Source organism: Strix aluco, chromosome 5, assembly GCF_031877795.1.
Source record: "Strix aluco isolate bStrAlu1 chromosome 5, bStrAlu1.hap1, whole genome shotgun sequence".
Taxonomy (NCBI): domain Eukaryota; kingdom Metazoa; phylum Chordata; class Aves; order Strigiformes; family Strigidae; genus Strix; species Strix aluco.
Genome location: NC_133935.1, coordinates 23,403,285 through 23,429,923, shown reverse-complemented (window position 1 = coordinate 23,429,923; position 26,639 = coordinate 23,403,285). Strand labels below are relative to the sequence as shown.

Below are 26,639 nucleotides of genomic sequence, written 5' to 3'. Positions count from 1 at the left end.
TGTGAAACACAAACACTTCACAGGTTTGCTCTGTTGCCAGTGTAGGGAGGGAGGCATCATTTAGGTTATCTCAAGTTGTATGTACAAAGGTGGCTATTTACTTCTTCCTCAATGCAAGCTACTTCAGGGCACTGTAAGACAATTCTCAGGTGTTTTTTCCCTTCTGGTTTAAGACTCTGGCAGACAGGTGTTGTCACTGCTGCTATTTTGACACAGGTTTTGTCCTGCAGCTGGTTGAATTTATAACATTGACACCACCATTCCAACCATCTGAAGTCCCAGTTATATCGCACAGAAGAATAAACGAAGTCTTAGCTGATATATATGCCTCCACTTCTCAAGTCTGCTCTTCTTTCATACACTTCAGACTTTGTCCTAGACAGGACGTTGTGTAAGTGAAGACTGTCATATTCCAATCTGCGAACAGGCTCTTCTGCTGGCTGTTAAAACAACTTACGATGTCAGTTACTTCAGCAATTTTCATCTAAAATTAATGCCTTATAAATAATCAAGGAGTAATCTGCTTCCGTCTGTCAGGCTAACCCCAAAAAGAAAGAAGTGTAACATTTTTGTGAGAGAAAAGAAATTAAGGATGACCTGACCTCGCAAGTGTGCTTGCCAGACAGTTACACACTCTTTCTTGCATGACCTATTTTTCCCTGCTCACACCGCAGAGATGTTTCAAACAAATGGCCAGTAATTCAGACTGCTTGAAACACCCAAACAAGACAGTTGGGCATCTTAATGGCTTTGTCAGGTTTCCAAAAATTTTTAGTGACTTGTTATCTCTTTTCAAGTTGAAATAGAGCTCCATTTATCTAGTCCATAAAGGACAATGTCAAATGTCACGCTTTTCCAGAAATTGTATGGATTATGGTCTAATATTTTGTTGTGTATCACAGTGTGTGAATGGCCCGTGCGAAGAAGTATGTCGAGTACATATGTGTAGTATACTTGGTGTTTTAGATATAACACAAACTAACATAGGGAATAACTTATAGCTAAAGAATCTATTTACAGCTTTAAGTAAACCTTCCTATAGTCCAAATTCCAATGCTGAAATACTTTCAACCTGCTTTTGAAAGATGCTCAAAACTATTGCCTATTAAATTCCTGTGAGATTAGAGAACATCTGTTTCTACTACTAGACTCAGATTCTGTACCAGTTATGAAGATCCGCATGACCTGTAGTATGAACTATTTTAACACCTATGTTTTTCAACCTTTTTGGTTTGGGAACTCCACAACCTTCTTAGTAGAGACAAAGACCAATGTATCATGATATAAAAGCCTATCTACAACAGGTTAACTTTTCTGAGACAACTTTCAGACCCATTGAAAGTATTAATGGCCCCCTAGCAGAAAATCACTGAATTATACTATTACGAGTATTTAAGGTCACTACAAGAAAAAGACAGAAATGATCATCTTTTGCTAATTCACAGAAGTCAAGAGAAATCTTGAGACAGAGAAAGACAAAAGAAAATGGAAACAGCACAAGAGAAGAGGCAGAAGAAAACCAGAATAAATGTGTGCATATGTAAGACAAGGCGAAGGACTGGGTTTCTTCATGCTGGGGCTTATATGTAAAGAGACAACAATATGAAGCTGAAGGCTGGCAAATACGAAATAACATGGAAAAGACACTGCTTGTGCTATTTCCATTGTCCAAATGTCAAATGCCTTCTGGGAACCTGGGGGTGGGGGGAGGAGGAGTAATAGCTGTATAAGCATCTTGTACCAGGTTCTTCCTAAAGGGGATTTCTTGAAAACTGCTAGGCTCTGATGCTAGCCCATATGGGCTCAGGAAAGTCAGAGAAAATGCTGGCTGCACTTTTTCCAGGCTATTTGCATATGTTCTTTAGTATGCAGAATGTCTCTGTATGTAACTGAATTGTTGTTTTTGCCTCTATTAATACATATGCAAATGAGTCACTACTGCAGCTGTGCTGTATTAATCATATGTGTGCTTCTGTCTGTCTGCCCTGCAGGCTCAGGGTCGGAGGGAGGGGGAAGAGGGAATTCAGTCTCTTTAACCTACAAGAAAACTCACTCATGCAGACAGAGGTCTGCTAGCAAACAGCAGGCCTGAGTTACAACTGGAAGGAAGATAGGCTGGTCATTTTTCAGTCTTTTTCATCTTTCATAGATATGGATGGAATCTGAAAGTTATGCGGAAAGGACTGTTAATCTAGATAAAAAGAATATGCTACCACTGCTAATTCCTTCCCCTGGAGGGCTGGGGAGGGAGTTATAATCTGACAACCCACAGAGTAGCCATGATATTGTTTTACCATGTGTATTTACTGCCTGTAAACGTCCACCGTGCATATGTTCACCCACCGTGCTCAATAAAATACAATGCATTTATATATAGTCTGTCATAATGACTGTCTGTCATAAATTGGTTGGATTACGATAAAATGATGTAATCAAGATTTCCATTCAAATCTATTTTGATAGAACATAATGAGTTTACCCATAATATTGTATAAGATTCTATCAAAGGCAAGTATGGGCTATTTAGACACCAACTACAAAGCACATTTACCCACCATGAACAAGATTTATTTGAGCTGATATGTTTTGTGGTTCATGCTTTTACACAATTCATCACAATCTCTAGATCTCAGCTGGTATCCAGAAAGTGACGACTAGTTGCATCCTGGTGTTATGAGGCTTGCTTTTGAGTTAATTGGGAGGATCCTTCTCTGTTTAAAAACATAGGGATTGCTCAAAAATGCTCTTGGCAATCAACGGGCCCTCAACCCACACCTTAGTTATACAGTTTAACAAATATTTTTAAATCATCACAAAGACTTTGTAAGTAAGAAATACTAGAAAGTTCAAATTTTCAAAGACAACTTACCCCACACCCACATAGAGATCTTCACCCTGTTTAGATGGTTGTAGCTTCACTTACATGAAGAGTACTATGCCCCATTTTTCTAGCTGAAGAACTGGACCTAGGTCTTCAGTGATCTCTTTTAGAATGGCCATCTTGGCTACTCATTTGCAGAACAGGTGGTGAGTATCTAGTGGCCAACACATTCACTTACAAAGCCAGAAACAAGTGGTGGACAGAAGTAGGGAATATAGAATCTGCCTGAGCATAGGAATTTTAAAAACCATTTAAAAGGGCAACCAACAAAAACGTATACACATTATGTTGTTTTATTACTCCTATTATTACCATTATTTGTGATGGCCATCAGAAACAGCATAGCAATACACTGAGCTAATGGCAGATGGACAACTGCCATCTTTTGGTTATGCTAGTGAGAAGTGTTGCTTTTCATGTACTTAGCTGTTTTTTTCCCCAGATGTGTGTGCTCACACTGAAAAACTAATTCTACTTTTTCATGCTTAAGTGGATTGCATGAGTATTATAATATTGCAATTAAACTGTGGACTAATGATTCATTCCCTACAAATTAAGTCAGAGTCCTATTAATGAGAACAGGTAAAGTAGAAAAGCAAACAGTGAAAGGATACTGACTCACTGTTGAAAAGCCAGCTTAAATGGTATTTAAAGGTAGACAGTGCCCAACAAATAGAAGGATAACCTTGCACTGCTAAGAAATGGTTTACCTTCTTGTACGCAGAGAATTGGTTATAGTAGTAACCCAAAGAGGTCATGAGTGTAGATTGCAAAGTAAATGAATAATGGATAAAGTATTGCCGTCTCTTGGCTACATTCCATAGAGACAATAATGGGGCATCAGACTTTTCTTCTCAATCAGAAATAATTCGTATGTCTTTGCAGTGCTGGCAAGTTGGCTCCCCAATACAAGGAAAGAATCAAGCTCTTAGTATTCAGATGTATCACTACAGTGTTCAAACAGTTTTTTCAGGGTCTTCTTTCACAGATTTGAGGCATTGTAATACTGTAAGGCCAACTGCTTAATCTAGTCAAAACTGGTTATGTCTGGAGATTATAGTAAGAAAACAGAAAGAGAGATGACAAAAAAAAAGAAGTTTGACAATTAATGCATGAAAATATAGTGCCATTTCTTTAAGAGAGAAGGAAAGTTCTATCATCAGCAACATTTCAAATGAAACTTAAGGAGATACTTCAGAGAAATAACCTGAACAGTCACATGGAGAGATGTAGCTCATCTCTGTAATGGTGCAGAAGCCAAAGGGAAGCTAGCATGTAAGAAAAAAAATGGCATCTGACTGAGCAGGCAGTCCTTATACTTTATTTTTGTTTCATAGGCAACAGATGTTTTATGTAATACTCATATGACCACTGGAACAGTCTATCTTCTGATCAGTCACTGTATACTTGTTAAATAGCTCTATCCTTTCCGTTTCCTTCAAGTAAAGCAAACATGGAGACTACAGATAATTATATCTAGAAGCAAGGTTTTCCAAAGGAAAATTTGTAATGAGTCAGACACCTAAGTAACAGCAAGATGAACAACTTCGAGAAGCAATCAAACTCTGAATGGGTGTAATTCTTCTCAAAATCTAGCCACTTACGTCAGTGCCTGCACCTGGCCCAAATTCTTCTACAAATGTGGTCCAGACAATGTATGCTAAATTCCACTGAAATTCAGTCCTTGGTATGTATCTTCCCAAACCACTGAGAAGAATAGGTTTGTAGTAAGAAAAAAAAATTGATCCAAGTACTTAACGAATAAAGTGCAGACTAAAAAACTTGGCGAAATTGTTTTTCCAGGTATGTTTGAGGTCTAAATCTGCTCATCATCTTTACACAAATAGCTAAGGATTCTTCAAATGGCAGGTCTTCAGAACTGAGACCCAGCTAATGCTTTCACACTCGTATGCTGACATGAGGTTCTCTTGATCTGTATAGTGACAGGTTTGGTCATAATATTGAACACAATCTCCAATAATCATTATGTCCAGTTTCATACTAAGATGAAGAGGGAAGAAAGTTTGAATGTGGGCACTCAAAACTTTTTGGGGTGTTTTTCCAAGAGTAGATGTTTGCAGGAAGTCTGTATTACATCAGACTGCTATACTGTTTTGACAGGACACAAAATGTCCATATAGTAACATTACACGGGCAGCTGTCATTATACGTGCAGCATTATCTTTCAATATAGTTATGGGTATATACAGCATTTGTATTACTGCCAATTAATCAGTCGTTGCCACTATTTGGTTATCAAACAAACAATCTGGGAACTCTGAATCATTCACACTCCCCATGGTGCAGACTCCTCTCAATTTTCAGATCAGGCGATCAGGTCCTTTGCTTCCTAATGCTTAGAAAGCACTCAGGAATTACTTTTTTCTCTGAAAAGAAACCACCAGATAGCATTTTATACAGAATTTGCTCAGACTTCTGGAAACATCTATTTTATACTAGGTATACTCAAGATGACCCGTTATTAGAATAATCACTCCAGTTTACTTTGTGCAAAACTTGTTACATGGTATCTATGCTTACAGCTTTAAATGCTGATCTTCAAGATGGAGGAATTTAATTTCCTCATCTGCTGAACCATACAGGAAAACATCACGTTCATATATGGCATACAGCAGTACTTTTGATTCATTAGCCTTACTCAGTGAAACAGTGGCAAGGCTACATTCAGTTTTGTTCTTGCTCTTTGAAACAGAATCACCATGCTGCGTAACTCCTGAAGAAGAAGAATATATGAAATTTACAGGGGGAAAAAACATAAGAAACTCACATGCTAACCAAGAGGGATTTTACTGCAATGAGGGTGCATTTTAAAATTACACTTCACACAATGTTTGGGACTGAATCTTCTCATTAATGGAGGAAAGCTAAAATCTTTTTTTTCAAGTGGCATTTATATCATTAAATGTGGGTATGAATGAGTATGCAGGGCTGATAGACAGCCCTTTATCAGAGAACACGTTCAAGCACACATCATGTTAGTTCCAGCTTCTCCAACACGGCCCCATCCATCTACTCCTTTTGTGACATCTAACAATGTAAGTTTTAGTTTCCATTCTTATTGAGTCATTAGTCTCTCTGTGGATACTGGAAATAAAGACAATCACATATGGCTAATTGTGGCAGATATCAGATGACAGAATCTGTATACCCCAGTGGGGACTCAAAGGCAGGGAGAGAAACAGAGGGCTTCAGATTACAAACCCGTCAGTGGGAATCAACAGGGCATTTCAAAATGAGAGATTACATTTTCACTGACAAAGAGTATCTTTGCCACAGGAAAACAATCAGGTGTTAGGTGTTCTGCAAGTACAGTATGCATTTCATTTAGAAAAAAGAAAAGTCAATTTTGACAATCAGGGATAAAAAAGTACTTCCTGTTGATCTCACAGTACACTACTAAAGCCATGCCCTGACATAAAATTCTCTAATGAAATAACAAAGGGATGTTTATGGCTATACAAACAAACAAGAAAAATTCCTTGGCTTTGTCTTCACTATGATAACACTGTGTACCAAATTCTGCTGGGAGCAACAAACTGAGCATTGTGTCAGGTTCTTTGATCTCCCCTGAAAACTACTGCTTTCAGTATACAAAACCTGAAAGATGAGTGATAGGGAGGATAGCAAAAGAAGAAAAGAAGGAACATTGTACTTTTCTGACCTTCTACTGTCTGATGACCAGATGACAGAGAGTTGGTAGGGAACACTATGGTTATATGTAATGAAGGGGAACGTCTGAGGTAAGAAGAGTTCCTCCTTGAAAGAGACTATAATGGCTGCACACTCACTCATGACATTTAAAGGTGGTTTTGGATCAGTTCTTCATGACAAATTTCATGAATGTTTCTTCATGACTGAAGAAACAGTCATCACTGAGTTCAACTGGATTTGAACAGAGTGTGGAAGGCACAATCCTTCCAGGCTAGCAGCTATGCTAGATTCAGCTCCACTCATGTTAGCATGGGTGAGTACTATATCATGAAACCTTTCTCAAAGCACATCTAGCCTAACTGACTCTTTCAAATGACACCAGAAATTAAGATGCATGTCCAATTTCTATTAGACAGGTTGTGGCTCTAGCTAAAAATCACTGTTAAGAAATCACTGTTAAGATGTGAAGAAAGACAACTTTAAATTTTTTCCAGCATATGCACACTCTTAAGAGATCAAGTCAAAGATGTGAAGGAGTCTACAGAGTTAGTAATTTGAACTTCTCCCACTGACTGGCTGCCAAACTCTCTCTGTAATTCCAGACTAAATAACATGCAGCAAAACAACATAGGTGAATTCAGTCAATACTTTCATTTTAATGTTCTCTTTGCACGGAAACAAGAGGCCTTTGAAGTTTTCAAATTTTCCACAACCTAAACTCATCTTAAGATACTTATGAAGTCAGTCACATTTGCACAAAGCCCACCTTTTTATAAGGAAACTGTCACTGTGATAAAGCCTATTTTAATCAGAATACTTCAGCACACTGCATACAGCAATACAGCCCAAAGCTGGTCCTGAAATGAAAGTAAACCATCCTCTCAACTAACTGGAGCACCGGTGCATTATTTTAGGACTAGCTTGAAAGACCGTAAAAATAAGGAGAATGCGACTCAGAATTGTAGTTTCTCATTGATAGCCAGCTTCATTTTTGTTTTTCCTTTTTTCCCCTCTTTTTTCCATATGTGTGTTCATGTGTGTTTGGCACATGATGAGCATGATAAGCACTTTATCAATACTGACACTACTCCTCAAAATTCATTTCAGAGGGATGACTTTCATGGCTCCCATGATTCCTAAGCCGTCTACGGGATTTGTAACTCACAGAATCAGAAACTAACACACAGACAGTGTAGCTTTTCATACAAAGGCACAATAGGAATGAATGTATTAACCTCTGTGGTGCATGGAATGTGTCAGCTTACACACTGGCAGCTATTTCTGTGAAACTCAGCTAACTTCCGCTGGCTGTGTTAAAATAAAAAAAAAAAAAAATCTTCCCCAGAACTATGTCCCACGCTCTCGTATGCTGGCCAAACTGAAATATTTGATGTTGCAGAGAGTCTACTCCATACTGATGCTGGCCAAACTGAGTTTGAGAATGCATTTTAGAAGTACTGTTTATAAATGCTAAGCTTTTTCAAGCAGGTATAAAGCTCTGCTTTTCCATGTGACTTGGCAAATAATGAGTGGGGAGACGAATTAGCAATGAAGAGTATGGGATTTTTTTTGTTTCTGCAGAAGAGTGTCAATCCAGACTTTGCAGAACTAGAGATGATTTGGATCTTCATTTCATTTTAGTCCCAAATTTTACCCAGCTTCATCCTACCAGGAAAGCATACATGGCAGGTAACAAAATTCAAACTGTGGACATGAACATCACATTTGCTTAATTCCAATGACTTGACAAGGGCTGATCAGGAATATCTGAGGAACATCTGCACCGCTGTCATTAAGACCCATGGACACCCTAATACCTCCAAAATTTAGAATGATATTGGGAGTTTTGAATCAGATACATATGGCTATCAGGCCAACCCTTTCACGTAGCTCAAAAAAAATTCTTTAGTATCTTTCCACCTGTTTTCTAATTGCCTATGTTAAATTAGTATAATCACTAATTATCTGCACTACAGCAGTGCCTAAAATGTGCTGGGTACCATAAAACACTGTAGAAGGGGCCAGTCATTGCCCTGAAGAGCTTACAGCCTAAAAGGACATAATCACGTTAAGCGACTTTTAAGCAGTTTAAAAGTGCCTGTCAGGACAGAGCTTTTCTGCCCAGCAATACGTTTCCTTTCGCTGGTTTACACCTAGCCAGAATTTACAGCCTGCATCAGAACTATCTAACAGAGAAGACAAGCAAACATACTGCTCTGTGGAAATCTGAAGTATAAACCTAGAAGTAGTTAAATTGACAAGAAAGACACAAAAAGGTAACAAGAAGTTCCCTAAACATAAAAGGAAAACGTATGTGATTTGACGATTATTTTGCTTCAGATGCAAATTTTATGTGAAGAGTACAGAGCAAAACCCCTGTTAATTGCATTGTGTTCAAATGGAAGAGAAAACTGTTTTTCATATTTACTTAACCTTTGCCTCTTCTGCATTGTTTTCGGACTTACCTGCAGTTGGAGTGGGCCTAAGCCTGGTGTTGCTGCGGCAGCAGCTGCCATGGTAGTTGGGATCAGCTGAACGGGGTAAGGGTCACCTAAGTAAGAGAATAATAGAGGCGTCAGCACCTTTTATCTACTCTCCACCTGCAAATTAAAGTCCTGCATTCACTCTTTCCAAAAGCCTTCTTTTGTGTGCCTTGTTGAGGCCTAATGAAAAGCTCTATTGTGCAGCCTTTTACTAACACTCTTTTCACAATTCTGGCTGAGAGAGGAATGTGAATAAAAGGCACAAGCAATTAAGGCGGAAACCTCATCCTTTTTCATGATGTATTTAGGGAAATGGAAAAAAAAAGTGCACATTGATCAGAAGGCTGCACTTCAAAAAAAAAAAAAAAAAGGAAAGAAAGAAAGAAGATGGGGGTGGAGAAGAAAAGGAAAACAGTACAACCTTGATAAGATCACAGCATTAGAAGGGGACAAATTTACAAGCTTGTCCAGAATATGAAGTTAACCAAACTCTGCTCACTGTTAGTAAACTGAGCCTCACACAGATCAGAAATGGCACTCCCTTTCTTTTCGGGGAGTAAAAAAATCTTGCTTTAGTTTCAGGGTTTGATCCTGCAACAGGAAAAAGCACGTGAAGTTAAGTAAATCAGATGCAAGCCTCCAAAATCCCCGCGCCAACTCCACTTCATGACTTGTGATTCAATTTTGCTTCTGAGGGAAAACTACTTCAGTTTTAGTAAGGACTGCATTGTGCTCAACGAGACAAAGGGACCCACTAAAGGTTTAAGAAAAAATTGCAGGCATTTATAAAGAAAAACTACCTGAGATGGCAAAAATCAAAATGGAGACAGGCATGTTTTAATATTATGGAGTGCTCACTTTTGGTCACTCCTTACGTATCTGATTTCTTAAAACAAACTTCATACTAGCCCATCAACAAAACCATTAAGAAAACTGGTAAAAAATAATAAAAAATGTTACATGCACTATAATGCTTCTCTAAATGATAAAATGTTTAAACACTTTCCACTCAAATAAGGATCACCAGAGCAGCGTTCTGTAGTTCTAGTAGCGTGCATGATTTCTGTAGCATTAGAAAAGCCAACTGAAATGAGACTATGGAAAAGGCAGAACACCGTATCAGGAAAATCTACCTAAATGTTCCTGTACATTTCATTAGAGAGGTACATTAGAAGTCTTCCTCCTTTATTGTGCTTTTTTGAGTGAACTGGGGAACAAAAAGATGAATTAAGAAGGCAATGCAGACTGTTGTGTACAATCACTATTAATTATTATTGAATTAAGTTTATAATGGTATCAAGCCTAAGTTACAGGAGACAGCAAAGGGAAAGAAATTTATCTCATGTTTTTGAAATGTAGAAATAAGTTGTGTTTTGAAATAATTGCTAATGTTTATTTTTTCCTTTTATAATGCAACCTTCTTTACAGAGATCTTTTCATTCAAGCATTTTGATCTCTTGTTAAGAATTAAATACCATAACTTCTAGAAAGGAAGGGCCAGAAAAAAACTGGGCTGGCAAAGCATCTTAACAGATATTTAATTTCAATAACCATGCCTGCTTATATTTAAGAACATCTTAATTGTTTGCTGACTGAAGCCTCACAGTCTTATTAAGGCTGGCCAGCCAAGTAATGGGAATCCAAAGGTCCACCCAGGCATCCCCATTCATAAGTGTCTGCACCAACACCAGGCCATAACTTATTTATTTATTTATTGTCAATGGGCAACAGATTTCCTGACTTGCTTGGTTTTTTTTCCCTAGAGGATGGCATTTCACATGTTCCAGTTTCACTTGGCTTTAACTGAGTCATCCACTTTCTGTTCCACATCATGGATTGAATTAAACATTTCTCTGACTTGAAATTTTCTGGAGAGGGTCATCTTGTGACCCAAGCAGTGGGCCTTAAACATGTGAAGATATGGAGAAAAAAAGAGATGGTGGTCAAAGACTCAGGGTCAATGGTGTTTAGCTGCTTCTACACCACTAGTAGCTCCAAGGCGAATCCCAGTATCATTCTGAAAGACTCCTCTCTAGAAGAGGACATTTTGTTCAAGAACCAGCCATGCAAGAATATAAAATTATTAATTTCTCAACATCAAAGAAAAGAACAAGGGAAAAAGTTTCTCACTAGAATGTTTATTTTACAGCCCATGAAAATTTGTAGTTAAGAACTATTTGTATTTTACAGCCCATGAAAATTTGTAGTTACAAATTATTTGTATTAAAACATACATATCACAAGATTAACTTCAATGTACTGTCTCACATTCCCCTTCTCTCTACACGCATGTATAAGCCTCAGACTATCTTCCCACAACTTCATGGGAATTCATAAATCCCACTATTCTCACCTTCCTAAACAGCCAAGCAGATTCTCATACCTCATCTGTTGTGGTAATTCCTATCCTTTACAGTTTGTTTGGCAGATATATCAAGGAGATGCTTGTGACAGAAGAACATGCTAAAGTCTCCATGGCCATGTGAAAACCCCACAGCCACATGCATGGTTGCAACCGCTGGCTTTGGTGGTGTAGGTAACACCTCTGGGACTCTTTAGGAGACCATGCTAGAAAGCAACTACTACACCAATACATGCTAACAAAGTTTTTCAGAATTCTAAGGAAAAAACTCAAATTCATCCTAAAAACAGATTATTGCTGTGCAGAGCTAGGCTCTGCAGTCTACCAGGGTTTTTTTTGTTAGTTCACTCTTCAAAGGGTTTTACATTTTTCCAGTGCTCCAAAACATTTTTAACAAACAGAAACAACAAACAAATCTGAAAGGCTTCTGTAACGTATAATGAATCTTTGCATTGTTATGCTTTGGTAATGTCCTCTACTATCTTGTGCTTATTGTAGGAGTTCAGCAATTCTTTTTATGAAGAAAAGTACACTCCCTGCCTGTGCTGCAGCTCTTTCACAAGTGCTACTCACACACAGTATATACCCACATTACTGCTCCCACGGTACAGACACAGTAGCAGCAAAGCAGTTGGAGGAAGGTACAATAACGAGCAGAGACACCATCAGGGTTAGCAGTCCACTGTGTTTGCCCAGGTACAAACACCTAACAAAAGACTGCCCTGTCTGGAGGAACTTCCTGTCCACAGGAGACAAAACACAAAAGAGCAAGGAATATGCTCAAATGCTGTGCCGTGCCGTGCCCTGGGTCACTCAACAGGCCAGTGGGAGACCCAAGATTAAAACCCACAGACAACTCTTCAGACAGTGCCCTTCCCAGGGAAGGATCCAGGCCCTGTATCAATGAGGAGACCAAGCACTTACATACTCACATCACATGGTGCAGGAGCAACTGTCACCCCTTAAAATACTAACAAATGCCGCAAGTCTGCTCTGATAAATATGTACCTCTCACACTTTGCTGTTACTGTAGAACATGATACATCTTTCTACTGCCCTTGAATTTATTCCCATATCAGACTGAAGGTTTTGCCTGAGTAGTTTTGGTTAATTCTGAAGTCTGGGAAATGCATGTCTTAACTATTTCATTACTTCTTCAGAAAATATCATATTTTTAGATGTAAAAAGTTGCTACATTTTTTTCCCAAGCTCTGGGAACATTTCAGGAATGTGAGGCAAAGTACAGAGTTATTAGAAATAGGTATTTCCCAAGCTATTCACAAGTCTGAATCACTGAAAACACCAATCAATTCTCGAACAACTATATTAAATCTCAATTTACAAAATTCACTATTAAGCTACTAACGCACACAGGCAGGAATGTACCTCCCTGCATCTTTCAGCTACCAAAAGAAACAGTTTATGCAGTCCTTTCATGTTCCCAACTGTCTCTCGTTATGTGTGGGCTTTTCTTATAAACAAAGCATCAGAGATAAGTTTTGCTGTTGCTTTTCTTTAGTAGACTATATAGTAAAATCGAGCAGGTCAAAGGCTGGGATTTTTGTTGTGAGAGCAAGGTAAAAATTATTTTATTAGCTGACATATTCTTCTCTAATATATGATTGTTTCCCAGCTACTAAGTGATATAATTTTGAAAAAGAGAATTATTCAAGATTGACTACATGCAAAGAGCAGAAGGACGTATGTACTGGTGATACAGCACCTAAAGAAGTGAATGGGATGTGTCAGCCTGAGGGAGCTGATGGGGTGTATTAGAGGTGTTGGTACGAGCAAAGGAGAACACCAGCGGCTCAGGGAAGAAAGAAGGCAAGGCTGAACCCTCAATTCCATGCCAATTCTGTATTTCTCTATCCTTCTTTTGGTCCATCTTCCACAAACATACCCAGAACCTCTTTCCTGATAATTTATGCGCTGCAACTTCTTTCAATTTCAAATCACACCTTCATCCTTGCCCAAAAAAATCTTCCAAGATCTTGCTTACAAGAGGATTTTTCATGAAGTACATTCACTTCTAAACCACTCTTTCTATGAACTCTCCCTATCATCCTCCACTGAAAACACTTTTCTGCGAAAGTAAGTTGTGGTACAGAGCCAAGTGGACATCGTGTCCCAAAACGCAAAATAACAACCCTGTGTTCAGGAACTCGATTTTCAACTGACTAGCTACTAAGCTTATGGACATTAAATGATTGTACACTTGTGGAAATACAACAGTGGTTTTTAAACCATTTATATGTTTTGCAAAATTTTATCAAAGGAGTTTAGTAAGTTAAAAAACATTAAGACTTTTTTTTTAAAAAGAGAAAGGAAAGCATGGGAGCTAACATTATGTGTGTTGTACCATTCACTTAAACTCGTAAGATGCTTTTTGTATTCCTTTTTCTGTCACTCATTTATTCTCCTTCATGGTGTAATCCCCACTAGAGTCTTGTCTTGTCTTGCCTCCTGACAGGCTGCAAGCTCTTCAGAGCAGGCACAATTGTCTGACTTGCTACATAAATCAAGTTACATGCTAATGTTAAATTATAATGTTTTGACAGGATTTTTAAGTTGAACCTGATTATATGAAACAATAGAACACTCTGATTTTTTTCCTGATATTTTCTTCTTCAAAAAGAAATTATACCAGAAGAGAAGTAGGGGGTTTATTTCCCATGATTTTTTTAAACTTATTGTTTTCCTCCTATCTGTCTTTCAGGGACAGCATGTGAAAAAAGTTGGAGGTCATGGAAGGAGAAGAAAAAAAAGAAAACTGTAAAGAATATAAAGAGTATGAAACACAAGTAAATTCTTAAATTGTAATTTCCAAAACCAGTATGCTAAACTAAATTCCATGAAAAATACCAGAATAAACACTTCCTTATAGTACATTCTGCTGAATGAAAAGGAATTCTACATTATCTTCCCCCCATTTTTGACAAGCTCTAGAAAAAGCCACAAAAATTTTACACTCAATTTATCACTTAAGTATAGTTATAATGAATAAACACAGCTGATGGCTAGCTGACAGGTAAGCCACTGCATCTCTTCTCACCACTTACTCATTCTCATGCTCATCACCACCTTCCTTTCTTTTTTTTGTGTGATGGTGGACATGTAGTGAGGGTAATGGGAGGCTGTGAAAGACATGAGCAATGTTCCCTGACTTCTGGATCTAGGCATTAGAAAATTAGACAAGTAAGAAAGAGAGTATGAAGAAGGTATCACCAAGGGCTTCCAAAAAGAGATCCAATCTGGTTCCCTGATTTTCTTTGAGAATAGTTCAGGACAGCATTGACTGAGTGCTGCCTACAAGGGATTAGCCTATTTTGCATTTTAGAGAAATAATTCAGTCTACAGAAGGGATGGCTTTGGAGGGACCTAAAAGCAGCCTTCCAATTCCTATGAGGAGCTGATCTTGTTGACAGGGCCAGGCTCCTCATGTCAGTGTTTGGTTGAAGGACAAGAACCAATGGACATAAAGTGAATCAAGAGAGGATCAGATTTTCCCCATGAGGACAGCCAGATGTTGAAAGAGGCTGTCAAAACACCATTGTGCAGTCTCTGTCCTTGGAGGTTTTCAAGCCCTGACTGAATAAAGCTCTGAGTAATCTGGTTTTATCTCCTAGATGACCCTGCTTGGAAGAAGAGGTTGGACTACAGACCTTCTGAGATCCCTTCCAACCAGAATAATTTCCAACCAGAATAATCCTATGATTTCCAGGGTGCCCTTTTTTTTATATATACCTGTTGAATAAATGACAGTTATTCAAAAGCTCTAAGTACCAAGGAAAGCTAACATATTTTCACAGAGGTTTGTACGCACTCATGAATTTAAAAATCAGGACTTTTATTTGGTTGCCCAACTATGAATAATATAACACCAGACATCTTTTATGGCCTAGAAACTGAACTGAAACTATCAGCATATTTTCACAGGACACCATTATTTTGCTTGTCTGTTTTGTTTTTATTAGCATTATTGTGAGAAGCCACACAAAGATCAGGGGCTATGGGATTCTTTCAGTTAGAAATAGTCTTTAGCTGTGTTGTTATTTTTTGCAGTCTTGATGCCTTCCATTGCATTTGCAGCATTACAGAAGTGACACATTCTCATGTATGCTAAAAGGCAGTTGTTACCAAAAATTCCTCCTTCTTGCTGTTTCTATCCACAATGCTATTACTCTTTTCTTATCCTGGGGGGAACATGAGGGTTTAGTCATATGCTCATTCTTTTCTGAGGCATAAACAGTAGCCCTGAAAGATGACTAGCATCTTTATAAAGAAGCTACAGTATGTGGTCCTCACAACACATGGTTCCTATTTTTGTCATTCTGATAAAAGCATAGCAATGTCAATATTTTTTTCTTCTGATTTGGTGACTGTCAATGACCTGTATGTCAGCTGATACAGCTGACACAGTTAAATCAGAAATTAGCACTCAGTCTCTTTAGAAGCCAGACACATGGACACTGAGCAAAGAAAAATTATAAGACAGTCCACATGATACTTCGTTAAACAATGAAACATGTGACTGACTAAAAAGCAGAGATACATCAGCAAATTTCCCTGAGGAAGTTTATGGTATTTAACTCCTAAACATTAATTTTATTGTACTCAATGAGGAACCAATTAACTGAGAGCTTCATTTTTATTGGACATCGGAATTATTGTTCAGAATATAGATGAACAGTAAATCCAGCATGTTTTAATTTTATTAGGCTTGGCTTGTTCGTCTCACACATTTTTGCTGATTTTAGAAGGTAACTAGATATTTCATCAATAACTTTGTATGCATTATTTTATTTAGAATACTTCCAGCAGCAATGAGCTGATATGTAAGACACATACAATGTACCTATTATATACTCAGATTTTTTCCCCCCTAATTGGATATGGTTGAAATAGCGATTAAAGAACTTTCAGAAAACCTCGTGTTGATGACATCTGACTGGGAACACAATATGACTTGTTACAACAAATTATCCACAGGGGAGAGAAGGAATGAGCAAACAAAAACAATTCTTGTTTCCAAAATTTGGTGTATTTCCATAAAAATAACATAGATATCAGCAAATAAAAGGCTACCTAGATGATTTCCTGAAAATTTGCAAATAACCTGGAAAATATATTTGGGGTAAATTCCACTTCCAAAAATACACTTAGTAACTATTGTTTCCTGAGAAAAGAAAACAAATCCTAAAAATCTCCATGTAATTCAATTTCGTGTACATCTCTGTTTAAAAAACGAAGTATGCTATTCTTTGTTCTCCAAAGAAGCAGCTATCTGGAATTCAACAGCTTCAATCATATTGAAAAAGCTCAGGACCAGTATAACATACCACACTGCCATAAGTGGCTAGTCAACATTTCACTTCCTTTTTAACATGATCATCAAAAACTTAAATAAGTGATGGAGTGCGGTTTTCAAAATTAATCTTACTTAGCACCATTAATTAGGGAGGACCCATCTTCTTTACAAAGTTTGGGCTATTCTGTGTCTTTTAGTGGAAAGCTAACAGTATTGCAAATGTAGAACCACAGAAGCAGCACAGGGGAAGCATTCTGTCCTGGCAGATTCTGCTACTTGCACTTCTTGAAGAACACCCAATCTAGCACTGTCCTCAGCCTAACTCCTGCTGCCTTTTCTGCAAATAGGTCCCCAGAAGTAGCCCCTTTTGCTTTCCCAAATCTTTATTTCATTCCCTTTATTATCTCTTATACACGAGAGACAATCATGCCTTAATATTCCACATACAAATCTACACATATGTGCATTATACATACGCACGCTACCTACGACTAAAGAGCAGCCTGCTCTGAGACCGAACTATGCAGTTTTTAAAGGGCACAATAAAAAACTTCTTTTCTTCTATCACTTATACTGTTTTTATACTGTCAAAGCACTTCACAAATATTAATTAGCTCTAAATAAATTCTAATTATTTCTAAGAGTGGCCCTAGCAGATCTGTATCATCTGGTGCGAAATCTGACTTCAGTGAAGTCAACAGCAACAGCTCCTCAGACCTCAACAGAGTTGACATATCACTCGCCATTGCTAAAACGCTGGGAGTCATGCATGTTATCTAGCAAGTATCACAAGTGGAGCTGAACTAGTAATAGCAGTAGTAACAAATGACAGGGTTAAGGAATGCTGGCTGAGAATAAAAGGAAAAGGGTTAAATGACCTGAGCCAATCCGCATACCCTAAACGTGGGAGAAGCTTTGCCACAGTTTGGGAAATGCAGTAATCGGGCTCTGTGTGGTTTCAACATCAGCTGAAACAGAAGGTGCTCACCTGCTGCTAAAACCAATTCATATACTTCAGATACTGGCGTTAACTCCTAACATCTGCTCATGCCACAGGTCATTAACACAGGTAACACCCCACTTTGAAACATCAACTCTATCAAGAGATTTGCATTATACATCTATATAAATATTATGTATTATGTATATAATTAAATACATATAAAGAGGTTTGCATAAAAAACGAAATTCTTAAATTCCAAACAGCACACAGTGAATGGATAACCAGGCATGTAGCAAATAAGTAGGTAATCAGCACTTTTCTTGCTATTGTGGACAATATAGTCCATCAAATACTGCCGATTTATTTTTCTCATATGAAAAAAATGCTTTGGTTGTGAATAATAATATTAAATATTTTACACACCACGCAATTATATCTAGGTATGGAGGTTAAAAATCAACTGAAAGCATAGATCATGAATCTTATTCTCAAATAGAAATGTAATCCTAATAGAAGTTCCTCCCTTTTTCTCTGCCAACTTTACCACCACACAATATGCCATAGAGAAAAAAGGGGAAGTGTCAACTTGTGTAAATTGTCCCTTATGTAATGCAAACCATCTGTTTAAAAAACAAAACAAAATGAAAAACCAAGCCACTCCCAAGTATGAACTGCTACGGAGAAAAAGAAAGAAAAGGAAATTTACTACATCGAATTTGAAGCCAAAGACCATGACCTGCCATGTAACTATGGAGAAAATATTTACCCCTCTCCTCCCTCTATTTACTCAATTTTGCAAAATATTTGGCGAAGTATAAGTGAAAAATTTGCTCAGCACGTATTAGAAATTGATATTGTATTCTTCTGAGCATTTCAGCCATATAGAATGTTTCCAATGAGGTAGGAACACAAGCAGAGAAATCTTTTCGTTTTCAGTAACAGACAGAATAGCTCTCACACAGTGATGCCACCACTGGGTCGGAAGGTCCCTGAGTCCGCAATCACTGGAACCTGGCAAAGTATATGGGGATAAAGTATCGGTATACTCTTGCCTTGTTCTTCTCTCTTCTTTAGGTATCTGCCATGAGAGGAATCTAAATGGACCTCTGCTATGAACTGATACGATTATTTCTATGTTTTCTTCAGTCAAATCCTCAGAAAAGCAAGTATGTGTAGAGAAAACAGTACTCTTCCTTTCCACAGTCTCTCTCTGGATAAGTCATTAGTCTGTTGGGAAGCACGGGCTGAGGAATCCTACCACATACACTCTCTGAAACCGCTGGGAGATGTACGTTTGACCCTCTGTTGCTCTAAGATGGACAGAATCAGAAAGCACTGAGTAAGTTACTTTGGTTTCATTCATAAGCTGAATGAAAGAAAAATAGCAGTATAACTAGGTATTCATCATTTTTTCTCTTTCACTGACCTCGAGGCTTGATCACACATTCTCTTCCAGCTGTGTGCTGGCTGAAGAGGCCGCCATCTCCAATCACAGCCCCCTGCCAAAGGTTACCACTGTGACCAAGCTGCTTGTTTAATCACTTCCCAACATGTTTCCATTAAAATGAGCCAGCTCAGTTTAAGCAATTTTAACAGAAAGTTCTTGCTATCCCAGCCTGGATAGAAGAAAGTTAGGGAGTGCTTAATCAAGAAGCTTGGCCAGTGTGTCAGAAGTAAGAGGCACGGTGATGAGCAACTGGAGACAGTTATCTCTTCAGCTACTTGGCCTGCAGACAGAAGGCAGCAAGTAACCCAGGCATCAGGTGTGACCGATAGCACAACTGACTAGAGATGTGCAGTGCCTTAGATGACATGCTGCTGATTCTGAGATACCCTCTTGGAGATCTGACTTTTTAAAGAGGCGGGGCACATAACACTATAAATGCCCCTTTGAAGGTGTCTCCAACAGGATATCCATAATCAAGGTACTCAGCATCATTAGTTAGTTATGAAAATATTGGTTGTCAAAACAATTCCCTCTTCCTTCTCCCCTCAATTTTCAGATCTCCCTTTCATTGAGAAAGAGTATATGAAAAATTTCATAGTTCTTTGTTATCTGTGCCTGGAAGTGAATTGTCCCATGGAGATTTTTACCATTCCTATGTACAGATTGTTAGTGCTACTAAATAAACAGAATAATCACTAGAGAATTCCTATCAGTCAGCCATACAAAATCATTCTGAAAATCTATCAGTTCAGAAAAAAGGGCAGGTTTTCCAAAAGACATGGCAAGATGTAGAAGTGAGGTTCCATTTTCATAAGGTACATAATGATGGCAGTCGAGTAAAGATGCTGGTAGTGGGGTCTTCAGAAGTTCATAGGAAGACCTTGCATCCAAAAGCAAACTCAGTGAAAGTTAGACATTTAATGTACTGAGAAGCTGAGCAAATGAATCTGCTGTATGTTTTCTGTTGCAGTGCTATATTGGCATCCACTTTAGCTTAGATCAAGCTAGCACAGGTGACTGTACTAAAGTTTACAGTACAAACATTTGTTAAATATCCCTGAGACTTAAATCCTAGTGGCTTTGTCACTCTTCAAATGAAGATTTAGTCTCCTAAATCACTCAGGTGCTTTAAAAAATTTTATCCAAAGCTCTCTGGTTTACAATCTACCACATCTTTGCCAGGAGGACTACTACACAGAAGGTCAAGCAGAAAAGTGGGAGAAATATGTTTTAATGGTCTGTCAAAAACGTAACTTGACGTGAACATGTTATAGTTTTAAGGCAGCTACATTTTTCATTGCCACAAGCTTTCTAGGTGAAGCTAAATCCATATATGCTATTTTGTTTACACTAAACTGTGAGTGAAAAGAAAAAATCCTTTGGACTACTTATCACTTTTCCTCAGCTTCTCAGTCAAATTCAGTCAAACATGCCAGGGAATCACCAAACACAAAGCTGTCTTTTTCCACTGGCTTCTGCTCAGCCCTAGACCTTGGCATGTTGCTAATTCCAAGTCTTACTGCCAGAAGCAGCAGCAACTTTGCTCTTTTTCATTTTCAAGGTTACACAAACATGCAATGTCATACATACTTCATGGATGTGAGGAACTATAGGACTGTCTTACAGTTAATGCACATGCAGTAAAAAGAAGGGAAAAACAATACCTGAACTCTTTCTATCCAAACCAGACTTCATTAACATGGAACTAATTTAATCTGCCAGATATATCTAACAGGGTGCTTTCCTGACCTTTTCCAGGCCTACAGTTATGAGAGCATTCATATTCAGTGTGGCTTTCAGTTAAACATTCTATAATGTGAATCACTACTTCTCCCATTTGAGAGAGACTGAGTGTGAAATCACTGGAGGAACTGAATGAGCCTATGCTTTGGCACTGCAGTCGCTGAGGGACATGAAGTGTTTTGAACAGTAATTTTCAGTAGCAGTCCCAGTCTGCAAAATACTAGGAGAAGGGATTAGCGGCCAAAGAAACTCAAGTTCACATTCAAGCACTGTATGTATAATCCTACAGAAACTGAAAGAAATCTGAAATTGTGGGCTAAGCCAGTTTAACTAAAGGAATCTTTTTATGTTCTGATTTTATGAAACTGCTGCAGTTTTTTATGAAAATGCAGTTTTTATGAAAGTGCTCAGTAATTCAAAACAACTGATGAACTCACAAGTTAGTCAATGATACAGATGGATACACTGACATGAACATAATAAAGCTAAACACCCATGCTAGAGAGAGAATGGTAGAACAAGCAAGTCCTAGATAACTCAGTAGGAAACTGATGTCAGAAGAGTTATACAAGCACAAATACATGAAAACAAGTCTATGAAATTCATGCTCTAGCTAAGTCTGTTCATGGAAATGGAGCTCCTCAATTATTCCTTAACTTATGTTTATTATCATCCTGTTGACAGGAACACAAAATCCTATAGAAGGCTTAAGTAAAATTTCAAAAAATATCTGGGGAGTGTAGAGAACAATACAAATCTTTCAAAGATTAAAAAAGTAGATGCTATATTTTTTAGTGTTAGGCTCTCATAAATATACTCATAGTTTGTGTTAGTCCATCAAACTGAAAGGCATATGCTATCTTTGATCTCTGTGCAGAACCCCCGTTGAGATTAATGTGAGTTCTCTGTGAAGAAAGAGACTAGAATAGGCCCCTCAGTTCACAAATAGTAAGCAGGCTGCTTCAGGAAAAAAACATATTTTCTTACAGTAGTGTTGAAATTTATTGGGAAGTTTCAAATAGCTTCTCTTCAGATGTATGTATGTATGTGTGGTCATGAGCATATTCACTTGTTAAAAAGATCTGTCAGAAAGAAGGTGCACAAATCTACTTGTGTGAAATGTTTTGCTGTTATGTTGAAACAAATACTTCATCTCTGACAATCTTTTCTCATACAGTAATGACTAATCGTCTATTTTACACTCATCTGTGCAGGTTCATGGCTTTGTCCATCAGGCTAGAGAGGCGATACTTTTATACAGATTGGCATGGAATTGTGCCTTATATCCACTTCCAGCTAAAAAGATCTACAGGACTTACTGCATCCCGCTTTGTAGCTGAAACCAGGAGGAAGAAGGAATCCTTGCTGTGCAGCTGCTGCTAGGGTTCGTTGGTCTGGAGGGAATACGGGAATCATTAATGGAGGCAGCTGACCCTGGACCTGCTGAACAGGAGAGGGAAAATCAAACGTGGAATTTTTTCTGGGGAAAATGTCTGCTTACATGCTTTCTCTTACTTCTGATCTGAGAGGTCAGGTTTGAATATGCTCCTCCATAATGGGGTGTTCCAGTAGCATCAACTATTCAGCCTCATCTTAATTACCAAAGCACTTCATATGAATTACATTAATCCAAAATAAATCAAAAGATTTGACTAACAAATACCTATATCCCAATTAATTATTCCCCCCCTCTCTTCTCTTTGACTGCAGGGTGGGTTTTTCTTCTCTTTTATTGCACTGTGTAACAATATCTCTGTGTCAAGACAGTAGCCTTCACCCTGACTAAGCCCAAACACAAAGATCCACAAACTCAGAAGTACAAATACATGCATAAGTAGTGTACAGCACAGTCAGTACTATCTTTCTGCCCATATACATGCACTTATTTGTACATGTGAAAAGATAAAAGTCTCTGAGATTGTAAGAAAAAAAGGCTGACACTTTATTCACAAATAAAACACAGCTATGTCTGAAGCATTTGTTCAACTTAGTAGAGCAACTGTACACAACCATGCAAGTCAGGAAATGGAAAATATTATATTGTAAGTGGATACTGCAGGGGACTTAAGACATGCAGAAATTAGTCATCAAAACTGGAAGTTGGCCATGGCATAACGTTTAATACTCTTGCTTTTACCCAGTTCTGTCAGAGTTTTTAATTGCTAGAAATGGACATCATCTTTGTATTTCACGCAGATGAGAAACAAAAAGTTTGCTAGATTAAAATGTTAAATGGTTGGGTTTAATTAAAAAACCTCACTGTACTGATCAGATCAGTCAGTAAAGGGAAACTGACTTTTTTAAGAGAGGTCATCTAGATTTTTAATGGCACTGTAATGCTAAGGCATCGGAGGTACAGATACATTATCAAAGACTAAAGTTTAGTTTATGGTCTTAAGAAACAAGGAGAATTAGGGTGTTGATGGACAACCTTTTTTGGCCAGAGGCCTAAGAAGGTGTTACTCCATTATTGCCTGCATAGCAGAACTGGCAAAAGAGAACCTGTGCCAGCTGCTTGGTTACCACAGTTCAGACTACAGCATCCTGACTTAATTTTATTTTAATTTAATCTCCTGAAGATCCGGGAGATGTCTCAGTTCCCCCAACACTATTACAAGGCATAAGAGTGATATGAAATTTGGGAAGGTAACCTCTTCATTTATGCCAAGACCTGCAAAACACCTGTGTGTGTGCTGACTGCATTTTTATAGTCTGAAACAATTTGCAACAATGGAGTTCAGGAGCACTGTTGACAGAAATTCTTGCACTGGGAGATTAAGGTTGGGACTGAAGCTAGAGTAGTTGTAGCTCCACTCACTGAACTAACTCAATCCATTTTTTGTTACTTCACTATTCTCCTTTCTGTTCTCATCCTGGTAACTAGAAGACATATATACTTTTAACTGGATTGCTGGAGAAAAAAAACATATAAAAAGTGATTTCTTCTCTATCCCCACTCAGTCACCCTAGAACTGCCCAATGTCTGCCTTTTCTGCATATGTTTATTTTTTGTTTGTTTTGTTTGGGGTTTTGTTTTGGTTGGTTTTGGGTTTTGTTTTTTTTTTTTTTTTTTTTTAAAAAGACAAAGACAAAGTAACTGTATTCTTTTAGAACAAAAATGAACAGCCGTGTGGAATTTTTGCATAGTACTCTTCTTCGGCAAAAAGCCACAGAACTTTTTTTTAAATGGTTTCCAAGGATGAAAGTGACTTTGCCAAGTAAAGAAGCTTCAAAACAGGACTCAAAAACACTAATAGAAAGACAGATGGTTCTACTAAGAGCTTTGCTGCCAAAAAAAATGTTAAAAAAAAGTGAAAAAAATAGAGTGATGTTATTGAAGCTGACTGCAAAGTTCTCTGATGACTGCAAATACTCTTGTCCCACTGCAAGTGTTAACTCTGCCTCCAGGGCTAATATAACTAAAGCACCACACACACACAAATTGTCATTGCCAAGCCCACAATGTAGCACAAGTCTGCACTTGATTCCAAGTGACTGCCAAATACACGAGCAAAACACCACACTGAAAATTTCCCATTTAGGAAAACATTTACCAGGAAAATGCCCTTTCTTCTTAACTTTGACTGCTGCATTTCATTTTTTCAAATTGCTGCTCCTCTTTATCTCTCCAAGGGGCCTTATACCCACTAATTTCAAATGACACAACCCCAGTTGCGTTAAGGAGGTAAGAACTATAGAGTGATGAGGATGGTTTGCATGGATACAGAAATAACGCAGTCAAAACAATGTGATTTTTATTCCAGGGTGGAATATACGTAGCACCACTCAAACAGCTACACTTCATTTTCTCCCAAATACAAATAAGTGCAAACATTAGTTTATTTTAATCCAATTACCTGACACAATACAATACAAATAATGGACTCTTCATTTTTATGGCTCATTTAACTACATTTTAACTTTTGTTATGTTTATTATTATTACCTAGAATTGCTAGGATACAACTGTTTCAAGTGGCACAAAATACAGGTCCTCCTTCTGAGTTTTACATGGAAGATATTTTCCCCCCCCCCCCCCTTTTTTTTTTAAGCTATTATTACATCAGTTACATCCCTCACAAATGTTTTTTGTTATATAGTTTACATACTTTCCAACGTTTTCTTGACAGAAACTTATTGATACTGCATTTCTAATTTGAACATAATGGACAGCAAATCAGAGCTATTCTTCAGGCCCTTCAATTTGTTCTGCTAATGGACATATAAATGTCCATAAAAAGAAATACATCTTTAACAATGTAAAAATGCATATAGCTGTCAAGATTCTCCACTTACCAGTCTCTCTACGTGATTATGTCTTCTTAGTTGTAATTTCCTAAAGGTGAAGACTGTAGTTTAAATCCTTACAAAATTCCCAGTGGATTTAATGGGCTACAATTTCACCTTGTAACTTCTTATCTACTTTATGATGTTAGTCTGGATGATACAGATACAATCTTTCAAGGGCTTTTTTCACTACTCATGCTATTGCCACGATGTCAACTGATCACAGAGTTCCCTGATCTTTCTTTTAATTTGAATGCCATCACCACATATCAGATTAGCCAGAAGTACTCTTGTACTTCATGAAAAACTGTAGAGGCATGGCTTGCACAGAAAAGGCACAGAACATACATAAAATAACAAAGAAATGAACTGAATGTCATGAGAGCCATAATATGCTATACAATCAACTCACTAGTCAAGGAATTCATACTTTCATTCACGTATTTCTGACAAGTAATTTGGGGCAAGAGAGAAGCCCATGTTGCAATGAAAGACATAAACCATACCACTTGACATTTAGTTTATGAGAAATAACTCCCCTTTAGGAAACAGATATGCAAGAGTTTAAAAAGTCCAAGAAAGTAAAGGTTCTCTAATTCATAATGAGGACAGTAAGTCATCTTCAGAAACAGCAAAGTATTTTAGGAGCAGATGAAATTGCAACCAAGTTTAACCTAGAGCCCAAACCAAAATCAGGGACCCTTCATACCTGTCACTGAAAATCCAAAAAGGAGACTACCCCTTAAGAACTTATCAATGAAAAAAAACAGTATGTGCACGTGACAGGCAACTAATAGTATATCTACTGTTCAAGCGGGTAACTGAGGCACCCGGAGCTGCCTGTAGAAATTTTGAATTTTGGGAAGTGCCTCACTGTATTTTTATTTGTTCCAGTGCGTTTGAAAAATCTGCCCTTAAATGACTTATCGTTATCAAAAGAAATTTGTTAGTAAATTTGGAACCGAGTCAAGTTGAAGCCTTGGGACAGCATCTTCACAGATCTGTGCATGACCATAACAAATCCAACCACACAAAAACGTGCATTCAGTGTAGCCAGAGCTAGATTCCCAGCATTCCCAGCTTCATTATAACTGTAGTATTTCCGCCTCAATTCTGGTCTCCTACCTACTTTTAGGAACATACTGTGGTTACCACAGCTACCTAAGCACTAAGCAGTGTGTTTTTAAGTTACCCTACTGTTTGTTACTAGCTCCTGCTGTGACTTATATAAATTTAGATTGCAAACACTTGACAACTACAATTCTATTCTATTTTCTGTAAAATGTCACATGCACTTTGGGTCACTATATAAATAGCTACAAAGACAAAATAGTTCAAGGAAACATTAATGTTGCAAAGTTAAGCATTCAAGACTTAGGAAATGCCAGAATCAGGACAGTGTGCGTGACCTTATTTTGGTCCTGTATGCCCATGCATCCTGACAGAGTCTTTAATTAAAAGTTCACAATTTCCCCCCTCACATGACTCTTGCTTAATCTACCAGACTTATA

General features: G+C 37.9%; 1 protein-coding gene across 12 annotated transcripts in view; it reads right to left on the bottom strand.

Annotated features, from left to right (window-relative positions):
* Window positions 1-26,639, bottom strand: part of SOX5 (SRY-box transcription factor 5) — a 297,407-nt gene that overhangs the window by 79,477 nt on the left and 191,291 nt on the right. For 7 of the 12 annotated variants that reach the window (XM_074826380.1, XM_074826377.1, XM_074826379.1 and 4 more), the window contains exons 7-8: window positions 22,162-22,285; window positions 9,019-9,104 (exon numbers count right to left, since the gene is read on the bottom strand). In XM_074826380.1, coding sequence (XP_074682481.1) covers window positions 9,019-9,104; window positions 22,162-22,285 — 210 coding nt within the window. The remainder of the gene's footprint in view (window positions 1-9,018; window positions 9,105-22,161; window positions 22,286-26,639) is intronic. The other 5 variants (XM_074826378.1, XM_074826383.1, XM_074826386.1 and 2 more) reach the window with 1 other exon arrangement.